A 15151-nucleotide genomic window follows, 5' to 3' on the forward strand; every position below is an offset into this window, starting at 1 on the left:
CGTACCTCCACCATGAGTTTGGCAGTCCGATGGACCACCGAACTCGTGATCAGGCCCTTAATTAAAAAAATTCCAAAACACAAAAATTAAATATTCAGCTCCATTTAACAAAAACATTAGTATCTTTTACCATTTCAGTACAGCTCAACAATATTAACAGGGCAGATTTAAACAACCTAGCCACAGAAAAATAGAAAGAATATTTCACATAATGCACAATAGGAAAATGAAAGAAACAAAGTCACAATAGTAATAGTGGTATTCATTTCTTTTTTCCAAAACCCTCAAACTATTATTTTTGCATGTTTTTAGTAGGTAACTATTATAAAAAAAGGCATAAGCCTTCTCTATAAGCACATTGCTTGCATTGCTTTTCATAGGTATTTGACCTTGCCACAGCCCTATAAAAGAAAATGTTTTGGTATATCAAATTTGTACAATTTATTTAAGAAACAATGTTAAAAGTTGTATCATTTTATATATCCAAAACTTCTATAATCATAATTGAATACATGATGCTATGAATTCTAAAGGGAGGAGCACAATGGAAACTCTCTTAGAACAAATATAGGAGTGTCAGGTGCCAATATAACTATCCGATTAAAATCTATGGGTGAGAGGAATAGGAGACCACCACACAACCAGAGAAATTCCTTAATAGGCAGAAAAGAAAGTAATTCCAATTAACCAGCACAAACCCAACGCTTATGGTACATAACAACGTGATAACACAGCCAACTCTTGGCTTCAGCTATGGCAGAAAATACAAACCAACTTCAAGGCACTTTTTACACCTAGAGTGGCTAATGGCTGTATTTGTTTAAGGCTGGCAGCACACAGAATTTACAGTGGGAGGAGAGCGAGACTGTGGTTGGATGGCAGAAATTCTGTGACTCCATTCAATCTTCGAGCCTTGTAAGTGGTTGCACCCTGCACCTTCAGGAGGTGTCTGTCCGGTAATTCCATATGTACTGGTGGCCCACATCTGACCCAACACCATGGAGACCATCTGAACTCATGCAGAATTGGCTCAGCCTCCCATGGGAAACCTGAATGTTTATAAGCACCAGAATGAACTTGGTTCTAAATCCTCACCACCTGCATGTTTTAGTTGCCCGGTCCCTTTTCAGACTTTAGGCAGCAGACAGTTTACTGCATCACTTTGGCCACCTGTTAACATCAACCACTGCCCACTGATACTAATGTGGAATTGTGGGAAAGTGAGACTCAAATCCCTACAAGGTGGCACAACCATGACTCTCTATTATACCCCCAACTTTACAAGTGAACTGGGGTAAGTGTCTATTATTTCACGGTCAATGTGGAATCTGGTTCCATAGGGCATATAGAGTGGGAGGCGATGAACTTGGTAGGGAGAAGGCATACCACTGGAAGAGTTCCAGCACTCATGGGTTCTAGAAAAGAAGGCTGTGGACAATAAACAAAAGATTTGTAGAGAATAATAAGATGTGTATGATTCTTATGGCATTGCTGATCAGTAATGCTTTCATCAAAATTTGTTAATTTGTGTTGACTTGTCAAGCATGTTGTCCTGGGGCCTTAGAACAATGCTCAATATGGGTTATATGTCTCAGACAACATAATACCAAGTCTCACAGTGTAGTCAAGGCTGAGCCTTTCAAAATATTAGCCTTATGCTTCAATACTGATTAACCCACTTATATTTTTTTGTATCTTCATGTATTCTTACACACTCTATTGTGAACTTGTATTTCAAGAATGAATTGATTACAATTTTAACCCATTTGAAAAGGAGATTCAAAGAGTGCAAAATCACATCGCCCTCATGGGCTCTCTATCCATAGAAAGCACTACCTCCCCAGAAGTGTCCGTTTTTTGGCACTTTAAATGTTTTGGTGTTCCAATTTGTTGTAATGAAAAATGAGAAGTACGCATTGAAATAGTAAACAATAGACCAAACTACACCTGTGAAATGTGAAAATCGGCCTATACAGTTCCCTAGATGTTCCAGGGCCTTTCTTCTAATATTGTAATTACAACAATCGAGTGACCAAAAGGTGAAAAAAGCATGCAAATGTCAAAATGGCACATGTAAATGTGGTGTCGAAATAATAACACATTTGGTTGTGTCTCATTAAAGTGAGAAAACTTACCCTCAGATCAAATGGTCCATCATCTCTTAGGCATCAAGTTTGTGTCCGATAACCGTTAGGTACCAGCTAAAGGGTGGTGTTTGCATATGTTGTTGTGTGCATAACGGTGCTAGAGCATTTCAGTGAAGCAGCCATAGTGAAAGGGTGTAAAACATTCTTCAAGACAATGCTGTTCTGAAATGCGAGTGGCGGTTTGTCACTTTGTGAAGATATGCGGATATGTATTGCGTATAAGAGGCAGCAGATGTTATATAAGTGCTCCAAGATATGAAATCTAATGATAAGAGAAGGGAGCATAACTGTAACGTTTGTGAATAAAATGTGAATTGGTGATCCGGCACAGTAGAAAAATATTAAGTAACCTTATGCAATAAAAAAAAGATCAATTGGTGTAAGCAACTAATTGGGTAAAACGTCTCACAGCTTAGATGTCAGATTTTGAATCAAGTGGAAAGCAATCCAGAAATGAACACCAGAAGAAAAAAAAAGATTACAAAGAGAATTATACTGGATATGAAGATTAGATACAGTACAAACAAAAGGACTTAAAGATCGCATAGAAATAGCTTGTTTTTTTAGATGATTAAGTACATTTTAAAATTACCTCATGTTTGCTCCTCGTTAAGAGTAGATAAATTATAGCATTATGCAGATGGACTTTTCTTATTTAATAAAATGAGAGCACTGAAGTACACCATGCTATAAACCAGGCTTCTCCAGCTACCTGTAAGTAGTTCTCCTATGAGCAGCCCAACATACTAAAGTAGATGATTTTTCTTTGCTGAATTAATATATGTATACTAAACAACAATGAAGAACACACCACACAAGTTACCATACATCGACAATTGAGCCCTAACATTTAATGACACCTCGTGGGATTTGTTCATACACAATTGATATTTAATTTCATGTGATTCCACAATATTTTTGTCACTGCACACTATGACCAATCCTTATTTTATCAACAAATTTCATAGTTGCACTTGATTCTCCAATCATTAGATTTTACGTCTTTGCAATACATATCCATATATCTCGACAGTGACAAACCGCGGCTTGCATTTCAAAATAGCATGTTTTCATATAGTCTAGAAGAATGTTTTACACACTTTCAATATGGCTGCTAGGGTGTTGATCATATACGACTAACAAAAGCTAGCGTCGCTTTGCACACAGCAACATATGTGAACCCTACCCTTTAGTTGGTCTGTAATGGTTATCGGACACTAACCTGGCGCCTAAGAAATGATAGACCTTCGGTCCGATGGTAAATTCTCTCACAAACATGTGAGATAACCAAATGTCTTAATATTTCGACACTACATTTACTTGTGCCATTTTGTTGGTATTTTTGACATTCACATGCTTTTTTTCACCTTCTGTTCAATGGTTCATTGTAATTAAAAAACTGTAATATTAGAAGTAATTAAATCCATTGTGGCGCCGAAAGACCTAGGTACTGTATAGCCTTATTTTCATGTGTGTGGTTTGTTCTATTGTTTATTTTCCCACTGATTACTTCTTATTTTTCATTCCAACACACTGGAACACCGAACCATTTTATAGTGTCTAAAAATTGGCACTTGTTGCCTGTTATGCTTTTTATGGATAGAACGATCATGAAGCCAATGTGGTTTTGCACTGTTTGAATCTCTTTTTCAAAATGGGTTACATTCATGAACAGATTTAGTCATTAAAGCCACAAGGTGTATACATAGTTTTTTACTTAAGTTATGTTTGGTTCCAGATTTTGCATTGGAATGGTAGATATATTGACTCTGACGAAGGACTACCTGGTCAAAATGCATTGGGCATTTCATGAATGGATTTGAAGATTAAGATATGTAATCTTGTTCTTCAAATATCATTGGAATCAATTTATTTTTGGAATACAAGTTCACAATGGAATGTGTAATAATGCATGAAGATCCAATACAATATAAATGGATTAATCATTATTGAAGCATAAGATTTATATTTTGACTTTCACTACACAGTACGACTTGTGATTATATGCCTGAGACGTATAACTTAGACTGAGAAAAAGATTTGAAGCTGAAAAGGGGGGCAAGATTGGATAGTAGATGTGAAACAGGCTAAAGACGCTGATGGAAACTCTGGACATGTAGCAGAACAGTTCATATTGGCAAATGGTGCCACAGGAAGTCAACAAACAGAGAAGACTCTTGGCCTGTTACCTGGAGCGGGAACCTTCCCCATGGTACCCATCATCCTTGAAATTTCAAATATGTTGCACAATGATGAGAGCATCATAAAGAGGTTTAATGATAACCTGAATCCGCTATAACCGCAAATTCAGACAATGACTAAACATCAAGTCATATAGTCACCCTTGCATTGAAACTCCCAGAGAAGCGATGGGTAATTATGGATGCTTCATTAAATAGGAAGGAGATCCTTGCTGTCATTAAGGACTGTCCACAGAATAAACCTGGGTGATGATTTCCCAAATTAGGTTTTGTTAACGTATTGTGACACCGTGAGGGACAGAATATTGGAAGATCTGGAGGAAGCAATGTGCATAAATATTTTGCCTCAGTCCATTAGGTATTCTAGGATAGTGATGATCCCAACTCCAATCTGGGCATCTATGACTTCAGGACATGTCACCATGGCATATGCTGAATGTGGACACAAACATTTTCAGCAAATTACTGGGAAACAGCTACAACAGGACTTTATACAGCACAATGTCTCCCAGGTCCCAAAAGCCAATGAAACGGGACATGTAGAGGTAGAGCAGCCAAGAGACCTGCCCCCCTACAGTGATACACCCTCAAAAGAAAACCCTAAAAAAGTCTCAACCTCAAATGGGTTGAGAACACAGGTCACAAAGACATGCTACCTTTTGAAATTCAATCACAGGGAATACTCAACACTCAAGAAAACACAACTCTCACTACATAGGGCATGGTCTATTGAAGGAGAACCACAAAGATGACCATCAAATCCACAGACATATAATAGCAATTAGGAGACATGCACTGTATAAAAACATAACATAACATATTACAAAAGCGACTTATCTACAATAGATGGGAAGAAGTGGTATATGAAATAAAAGCACAGAGGTGTGTATTAACATCTATGCACCTATACATGTTCAAAAGAAATACTACAAAGGGTTATCTTCCTCTCATGTGGCCATGGCTTTAACTCTGGATTTTACTTTAAGGAAAAGTGAGAACCAACTTACAGACCTATCTACTCACAATTTTCAGGTGTCACCCACATCTGGATGTCTACACCCACACATACGCAAATTATACTTTCCTCTTGCAATATATAGAGAGCCAAAAATGAGTTAAAAGGTCAGGGCTCACTACCAAGATAAATCTAGAATTTGAAGTTTAAAGCTTGGGAGATTTATTTAAGGGAACATGGCTGTAAAGTCTCAGCCGAATCTCCATTTACAGGACATATAATTGAAAGGGAGCTTGCAGTTTCCCCGAGACCGTATTTCAGCAAATAAGAAAAAGTAGGATGCTGTAATCCAACATGAAAATATAACGATATCTATGGTGATTGGAAAAACACAGTATGAATAAATAATGAAATACAATGCAAGTGAAAGAGCAAAAGTCAAAAAGGAGGAGAAAGCCAGAGAGGAGTCCATGTTTTAAGGAGGGGTATGCCTGCTTATGTGTTTAGCTTTTAAACTAATTGGAAGTAAAATACGAACATTTCCATTTCAAATGTGCATGATGGCGCAACTAACTGGAAAAAAAACCCTTCTCATGTAAAGTGGAAACCAAAAAAACAAAGTGACGAGTGGAATGCTTAAATTAAATTAATCTCACCCTCTGGTAACCAGGACCACTACTGATTTGCATGTTGCTGATCTCTGGCTACATTCGCTTAGTGGGCTTCACAAACAACAGACTGGAATGCAGCCCTGAGTGATCACCAATTGTTGAGATTAGTTCAAACATTCGTTCCTTTACTTTGTTGTTTGCTGCTTATGGGATACATTCTTAGACGTATTAAGGAATTTCACGTTTGCCTTTTATCATCAGAGGAAGTGTCATGTATGAAGCATACAGGTCTACAAATTAAGTAATGCTGCTAGATATCACAGTCACCTAGGCAGTAATGCAGCCAACACTCTGTGCCCTCAAATTCTATGTCAGGACAGGAGGCTCCGATTATGCTTTCTCATTTCTTTATTAGAAATGCTCAGCAGCCAATCAGAAAACAGTAGATAACGAAAAAACTACAGTACCCATAAACACTAGGGTATCACGTGGCTAACCATAGAGACCCATACTATAAAAGGTCCTGAGGAAAGTATCATATCCTCTTTCTTTGCTGCTCCGCAGCCAGTTAAGTGCTTATATATTTACTATTTTGTTCCTATATGGTGCTGTTATTGTTTCTAATGTTAACGCTCGCGCCGCGTGCTTTGTAAGCGATTTGTGCTTGCCTTTTGTTGGTATTCCGCATTGCTGGTTGCTGTGGTTACGAGCCGCGCTGAGGTCTCGTAGCGGCGCTTTGTTTTCCATTGTCTTCACCCTTTCTGGTGTCTTCGAGCCGCGCGCTGCAGCGGCTTTGTAGCGGGGGCGTGTGTTCACCCCCCGGCGTTCGGGCGCTTCGCGCCTGCTTTTAATATTTGTGGAGCGGGGAGGACTCGCGCTGTGCGCGACCTCCTTTCTATGTTCACGGAGGCGGCCGTTACCGCGCATGCGCGGCGGCCATTTTAATGATGTTTTATACGCATTTTGCTATGAAGAAGGTTGTTTCACACACCACTGCCCACAGCCTCGCGTTTTTGGCCCCGTTTTGACGCCATCTGCATATGAAAGTGTGTTGGGCTGTACAATTAAGCATAAGCTCTGCCTAGAGTGTGGTTTTTTTCGCAGCAAGCCCTCCCTCCACATTTAAAATATTTTTAACAGTGTAGACAGTTTATTTTCTGTACTGTTGGCTTGCTGAGGGGTTTTTGCACTCCCCCTGCATTGTGCCTTTGGCATTTAATAACTTTGTCATCTTGTGGGCTTAACTGTCACACTTTGTGTTACAATGAATGATTTTTTGGACGAAGATGACTATTACTATGAGGATGACGCCTCTGGTTTTTCGGAACAGGATTTAGTGGAGGCTTTAGACCAGGGTGTACAACACTCGGTGAATAAGGCACTTGTGTGTGCTATAAATCCATTGAAGCGTCACTTGACACATTACGCCAAGAAACAAGGCTGGTTACCCGCCTCAGGTACGTCCTCTGAGACTCATTCTAATCCTCATAAATCAGACTTTAAGAAACTGGCCAAGTCTTTCGCCTCTGATCAATCCCCTAAATTATCCTCACGGGGTGCTTCGGCCTCCACCAGCTTGGTCTCGGACACTGAAGGTACCCACTCCTCAGCTTCCACTGATCCAGATGTTCCTCCACTGTGCAAAAAGTGGCGCAAGGAACATTATGTTGATGCCCCTTTTCGTCCTCCTGTTTTGACTTTTGAGCCTTCCGAAATTGTTCACCCTCACTCTTCTTCTTGGCTTCCGTCCCCGGCGGTGGCGGAGTATATTCAGGCTCACATCAGGCAACCTTTTGAGAAAGATGTTAGGGCCCGCCTTCGGTCTGAGTGTCCGCGTCCGGATCTTGCAGACCATTTAGCTGACACTCCAGAGCTGGACCCAACAATGGTTTGATATCTGAAAAAATATGCCAAAGACCCCAAGAAGGGCCTGGATCGATCTTGGCGCTCCTGCCAGGATAAGTTACTAGACTTACTAGGGCCACTTGCTAAAATTTTAGACCTCGGATTCTTGGCTAAAGAGTCTTCAGCCCTTGTCAACCCAGATGAACTCATAGAGTGGGCTCAAAGGGCTATTTGCCAATTGGGCAATGCAAATTGTGCAATTTCAAGTGAGCGCCGTCGCTCTATTCTTCTCAAATTAGACCCTCAGCTAGCGGAACTTTCGTCTTCCGAGTCCGGCCCTTTAGCTCAGGGGCTTCTTTTTGGGCATCCTTTTTTGAAGGAGCTCACTAAGTTTGTGGCAACTTTCAGTGGCCTAGATAAGGCTCAATCTTCCCTGCGACGAGCCTTTCGACCCGTTTTTGCCAGGGCCGGACGACATCGGGGACGATCGTTTGGCCGTGGCTCCCAGAATTCTCAAAGGGGATTCCAGTCCCACAGAGGCGGTGGACAAGATTCCGGTTTCAGCTCCCGTGCTCAATTCTATCCCTCTCGTAAGGGGAGAGGGCAATTTAAATAGGGACGTTCCGGAGGACATCAAGGTGGATACCACGATTCCAACACTTCAGGTGAGCTTGATTCCAGCTTCCAATGTGGTTCTGGGGGGTCGAATTCAATCTTTTCTCCACAATTGGCGTTTGATCTCCAAAGATGCTTGGGTGCTGCAAACCGTTCAGGGTTTTCACATAGAATTTTATCAGCCCCTGCATCAAACCCTCCTTCCTTCTCCTCTGCATTTTTCTCTTCAAGACCAGGATTTTATTTCCGCAGAAATTCAGTCGCTCCTGGCAAAAGGGGCACTCAGACAGACTGTTCGCCATCCCCAGGGGTTCGTCAGCACGGTCTTTTTGGTGCAGAAAAAAGGGGGCGGCTCTCGCCTTGTTCTCAATATAAAGGAGTTCAACGGAGGTGTCGTGTACAGACACTTCAAGATGGAGAGAATTCACTTGTTAAGCGATCTGCTTCACGAGGGGGATCGGATGGTTCGCCTAGACCTCAAGGATGCGTATTTGTGGATCCCCATCTTCAAGCCTCATCGGCGATTCCTTCAATTTCGGTGGCAGGGGCTTTGGTACGAGTACAAAGTTCTCCCGTTCGGCCTCTCGTCAGCACCTTGGTGCTTCACGAAACTTCTGAGGCCCGTCGTGGAATGCTTGCGCGCTCGGGGAGTCCGCTTAATAATATATCTGGACGACATTCTCATTCTGGCAGACTGTCCCCTCAAGGTGGTGACTCACCCAGAATGGGCCATAGATCTTTTGCAATCTCTGGGTTTTCTGATCAACCCTCAAAAGTCAATCTTGACTCCATCGCAGATAATAGACTTTCTGGGTTTTCAGATCAATTCGATTTCATGTCAACTTCTCTTGCCCAATCAAAAAATTCGGTACATCAAGAGGGAGTTGAATTCAGTTATTTCCAAACAGACTGTGTCACTGAGATCGTTAGCACGAGTTGTCGGTCTGTTAGCATCCTCCATCCAAGCGATTTTCCCGGGCCCTCTGCACTACAGAGCTCTTCAACGCTTGAAGATACGTCATCTCCAGAAGGGTCTTCGTTATTCCGATCTCATCCCTCTTTCAGAGGAGGCAAAGACGGAGATGCAATGGTGGTTGGACCACATGGAGGCTTGGAATGGACGAGCCCTGTTCGGTTCATCTCCGGATCTAGTGATCGAGTCCGATGCCAACCTGTGGGGTTGGGGAGCCCGCTGCGGTCCAGTCTCGACGGGGGGTCGTTGGTCCTCCCAGGAGTTGTCTCTCCATATCAATTGCCTGGAACTTCTGGCGGGATCGTTTGCGATCCGTTGCTTTTCGCCTCTTCGTTCCAATTGTTGCATCCTTCTCCGCATGGACAATATTTCGGCGGTCAGGTATGTCAACAAGTTAGGGGGCAAGAAGTCCAAATTATTAGCGGAGATCGCCAAAGATTTTTGGCACTTTTGTCTGCAACAAAAGATCACGGTTATTGCCGAATACCTTTCTGGTCGCCAAAACCAGATTGCGGATTGGAATTCACGCCATCTGCGGGATTTCAGCGACTGGCGTCTTCATCCCCGCATCTTCCGCTCTCTCACACGGATTTGGGGTCATTGCCACTTAGACCTGTTTGCCTCTCGTCTGAACACTCAACTTCCGCTGTTTTTCAGCTGGAGACCGGACCCTCTGGCTCTGGCCACGGACGCGTTTCTCCAGACTTGGCCGTCGGTCCTGTGCTACGCCTTTCCCCCGTTCATGATGATTCCCAGGGTCCTGGCTTGTGCGAAACGGTTTCAATCCGAGTTGATCCTGATTGCTCCTCTGTGGAGAGCTCAGGCGTGGTTCCCGGTTCTCCTGGAAATGTGTTGCGCAGTCCCTCTCCTTCTTCCCCAGAAGTGGAACCTGTTGCTGGATCCTCTTGGCAATCCGCATCCCCTGATTCTGTCGGGCACTCTCCTTCTGCTAGCGTGGCGAATTTCGGGGATCACTGGTCGCTCCCAGGCCTTTCTCTTGACGCTTCCAAATTTATCAGTGACGCCTGGTCCCCCAATACTCATAAGCGATACCGAGGGTCATGGAAGCGATGGTGTGACTGGTGTATTCAGCGGGAGGCTGATCCCTCTTCAGCGGATATCTCTTTAATCCTTAATTTTCTTGCCTCCTCTGGTTTGGCTTATTGCACGGTAAACAATTTTCGTTCTGCCATTTCGGCAGCTCACATTCCAATCGATGGTAAACCTGCGGGTGAACATCCTCTGATTACCAAATTGCTTAGGGGCATTCGTCTTTCGAAACCTCCTAGTCCCAAGTACGCGTCTTTATGGGATGTTTCTGTTGTTTTGCGATTTCTGGAGTCATGGCCTTCCAATTCTTTACTTTCTCGTAAACAACTGTCTGCTAAGTTGACCATGCTGCTTTGTCTTGTCTCTTGCAAACGAATTTCGGATGTGCGTGCTTTGGATCTGGCGGGTCGCAGTTTTACACCTGAGGGTGTCACTTTTCGCCTTTCCAGACGTACCAAGACTAATATTTCTGAAATTACCTATCCGTCTTTTCCCAATCATCCCAACCTTTGTGTTGTTCAATGTGTCAAGGATTATGAGGTATGTACTGCCCCTTTTCATTCAGATAGGCATGGTCAATTACTAATTGCTTTGCAGAAGCCTTTTCGTCCTGTTACCCCAGCTACTCTAGCTCGCTGGTTCAGATGGCTCATGTCGGAGGCCGGCATTGATGTCTCTATTTTTGGTGCTCCTTCGGCACGTGGGGCTATGGCTTCTAAGGCTTTTTCCATGGGTGTTACTTTGTTTGACATCATGAAGGCCGCAGATTGGTCTTCTGACTCAGTGTTTAAAACTTACTATTTTCAACCTATTGATCATATTGCTTCTGTAGTGGTGGATCAGCTTTGAACAAGCATAATCGGAGCCTCCTGTCCTGACATAGAATTCAAAATTTGCGAACATACGTGACAAGAATTTTCAATTCTATTAAGGACAAGGAGGCGAGGATTATCCCACCCGTGATTATCTTTTGCAATTGTTCTGCATTTATATTGTGTTTTCTGCATATGATTATTGTTTAATGCAATGTACCTTTTCTCTACCCCCCCTCTATTTCTGACTTCATTCCATTTACTGGATGTGTATTACGGCTGTATGTCTCTTTTCAGGTTCCGATCCTAAGTAGCGGCTGCTGCTCCTTCTGGTTCGTCCGATTTGCAGCTTTCCTGTCTTCATGGATGTTCGGCTGCAGATTCCTGTTTGGTTCGAAGTGGACTTCTACTGTATCCCTGCTGTTCTTCGTTTTCTGGGACTTACTGCTTTGACTTGAACTGTTACTCACCAAAGAAAGAGGATATGATACTTTCCTCAGGACCTTTTGTAGTATGGGTCTCTATGGTTAGCCACGTGATACCCTAGTGTTTATGGGTACTGTAGTTTTTTCGTTATCTACTGTTTTCTGATTGGCTGCTGAGTATTTCTAATAAAGAAATGAGAAAGCATAATCCTCGCCTCCTTGTCCTTAATAGAATTGAAAATTCTTGTCACGTATGTTCGCAAATTTTGAATTCAGCACGGGATTTGACTGGTGGCTCCATTCCATTCCCTTCATTCATGAGAATAGAAACCGTTGGGGACAGGGAGAATTTATCCTCCCCTCTCCCAGTTTTTGAAGTGTGGAGGTGATGTGCAGAGCACAAAATAACCTCCAGATTTTGAAGTGAAAACTGAAAATTGGACAGTGGCAGACAGACATGTCTCTCTGAAGCCATGCTACACATCACCTATCTCCTTGAAATACTGTAACTTCATGAGCAAGACGTGGGGGATCTATGACCTCTGTGGTTGTTAACTATTTAGTTGCAAACACAGAGGTATTCAGCTTCTTCGAAATTTGGTCTGTTTGTCAAGCCAGACGAGCCAGCAGTGAAGGAAGAAGATCCTATTTCATGTTAATGTTACTGTTGTCACACCTCAATGACGACAATTAAAAAATTAGCAAAAGTGAAGAGATCTCAGAGCCCCCACAGAGATTGCGCCTGCAGCAGGATTTCAGACAGGCATGTTGTGTCACAGTTTGATCATCAGTGCCTGTGGAAACATGCCAAATAAAAAAGCACAACTTTACTAAGCACATGTATATACTGTCAGGTTGATTTAAGGTGTGCTAAATGTAGTTTTTGAACTACAAATACTAAAACTAACTGACTAACAATACTTGAATAACCGAACATAAAAACATGGACCTTTGGTGTCAAACGGAAGAGAGAAAGATATAATCTTAGTCTCTGAACTGTACAATATGCAGTCATGGACTCAAATCCCAGCATCCACCCTTGACCAAATTGTGTGATCCGCGGGTCATTGCTTTACATCATTGGGTATCATTTTCCTTAACCACCCTGTATGAGAAAACAATAAAGTAATTCAGCACATGACCTGCACTCTATTTAATTCTCACTTATACATGGTCAATATATAATCATTTTGCTTCCAATTTAATAACAATTCAGGCTATATAAATAAAATACATAGCAAACTGACACATTTTGGGTAACTCGTGGTAACGTTGCAATCGAATGGGATATTATTGAATGCTTCATGTTTTAATTTTATTTACTTTAATTAAATGTTACTCAGTTCAGTATCGTAATCTTTTGTAGTTAATTTAGGCAGTGTCTCCTATATTCTTGCCTCCAAACTTCACTACCCAGAGACTCCTACCTCTCCCCATAATAAAGGTCCCTTGCGGCGGCACAGCAGATCGGCTCTCAGTTAGCAACCTCTCCACCGCTGTGCCCACATCCTCCGGAACATCAGTGAATAGAGAGAGCGGACCTGGTAATTTAGAGCCGGGGAATGAAGGACAGCAAGGAGCCCCTTTCCCTACCGCAGCCATGAGAAAAGAAACACCGGGAAGCAACCAATGGAGAAAGCACTGGACAGTCCTTCCTCTCTTTCCACTGCTGTTGCTTTGACTACAGTACACACAAGACAGAGACATAAAAAAAGGACGGGAGGTAGCGCGCTCACGGGAAGGAATGATGCCTGTCACCTGACACCTATGTTAATGCGAGTTTGGTACACTTCGGAGTACAGCATTTTAAAAACTGCTGTTGTAAAACGTAAAGGGCGTGAATGAAAAACATTTAATATGAACTGTATGTAGCACGTGTTTTAGTTTAGGAGTTTACTTTGTCAAATGTTATAAGTGCCTTTATGCTTGTAACTGGGTCACTGAAAACATTTACGACATGGAGGGTTAAATTTTTTGTAATAATTGCAGAATAGCAGTCACCACTCGTCCTCTTCTTGTGCGAGAAGCACACGGAAATCTCACAGTAACACTTGAGTATTTTAACTCGTGTAATTGAATATTGCTTTACGCCTTGCTGTACATGTTTCATACCTGCTAACTTACAAAATATTTTCACATTGTAAGAAGGGGGCGGGGCCTGGAGCCCAGAGCTAACTAAAAGGTACTCTGGCCCTCACCAAGCCCTTTCCCCACCCCTTTCCAAAAATGCATTGGCATAGCCAATAGGTCTCGCCTTTGGGACTTTATAAGTGTTTAGCTAAGCAACAGTTGATGTTGCACCAAGAATATTGTGCTGCATAACTAAATACTTATAAGGTCCCAAAGGCGAGACCAATTGGCTATGCCAATGCTTGTTTTTATTTATGACTCTGATGCGACTAAGAACCATTAGTAACGTGAGTAGGTCTGGATTGATTTCACCATATGTTCATCCTGTAAAATGTCTGGATGCAGTAACATAATTCACAGAGAGGGACTCAAAAACTTGTCATTGTTTTCATTTATTCGTGAAAAAGTGTCACACATTTGACACTGGAATGGCACTCCTACTCCAACTTAAATCATACAAATATCCCAAATAATCAGTCTGAAAACATGGCAGCTCTATTGGATCAGAACATGAAGTTTGTCAAACTAACTCTGAGAATTACCACCCATCTTTCCATAAGCGACCTATTATTGGAATAACCCACTGAGAAGTTCTGGTCTTTAATTACAATACTTTGTTCAATGCATCTCATGTAATTTCGTAATACTTGCTCTTTCTAAGGAAAACAATAAACTTTTCTGAAATTTAAAAAACACTGTCCTAACAGCGTCATATATGTAGGTTGAAGGAATAGGTACACCAGTGTTTTTAAGCTGGTTTATAGGTGGTAGTAGAGAGTTGTTAAATATTTACTGTAAATCGCTGCTGGTACCATCATGTGCATAACAGCATCACTTGTGCGCAGCTCTAGGCGCAAGTGTGTGTCTTTCCTAAATGACCACGTGCATGTTATTCTCTGTACTGCATGAATATCTAAATAAAGATATTTGAACCAAAAAAAGTTAACTGTAAGCAAAAGCCGAACACAGACGATGTTTGCCGAAGCCGGTGTGCAGTGCGGGAGAGCATCTCGCGCCCCCTGCAGGCTATGGCCGTGCATTGCTGTACCAACGGCAGCTGCAGCAGCAATGGGAGAAGGCGGTGCTAGGTGGCAGGCGAACGGGCCTCTTACATGCTTCTACCGAGGAACAATGGCTCAGAGCACAGGTAACGAGCCGGGTGAGGGTGGCGTGCGTGGTTCCAACCTGCAGTGGTGAAAGAGACGCGCGCCAATGCAATTCATCTGCTCACCAATATCCTAAACAATTGTAAATACCATTCAACATTGAGAGATGCATACACATTTCACAGAGAAATCACAAGTATTTTAAAATAATAATGCAGCATACCCCTGGTAGAAATGCTTAGTTTTATAAAACAAAAAGGGGTGGGGGGGGGGGTGCAGCG

At 42.3% G+C, this 15151-nt stretch overlaps 1 protein-coding gene across 1 annotated transcript in view; it reads right to left on the reverse strand.

The window, feature by feature from the left end:
* Nucleotides 1-13236, reverse strand: part of LOC146785727 (aspartate aminotransferase, cytoplasmic-like) — a 540935-nt gene extending 527699 nt beyond the window's left edge. The window contains exon 1 of the mRNA XM_085633572.1: nucleotides 13062-13236. Within this exon, the coding sequence (XP_085489698.1) occupies nucleotides 13062-13236 (175 nt within the window). The remainder of the gene's footprint in view (nucleotides 1-13061) is intronic.
* Between the last annotated feature and the right edge of the window lie 1915 nt (nucleotides 13237-15151).

Source organism: Triturus cristatus, chromosome 11 (genome assembly GCF_964204655.1).
Source record: "Triturus cristatus chromosome 11, aTriCri1.1, whole genome shotgun sequence".
NCBI classification, from domain to species: domain Eukaryota; kingdom Metazoa; phylum Chordata; class Amphibia; order Caudata; family Salamandridae; genus Triturus; species Triturus cristatus.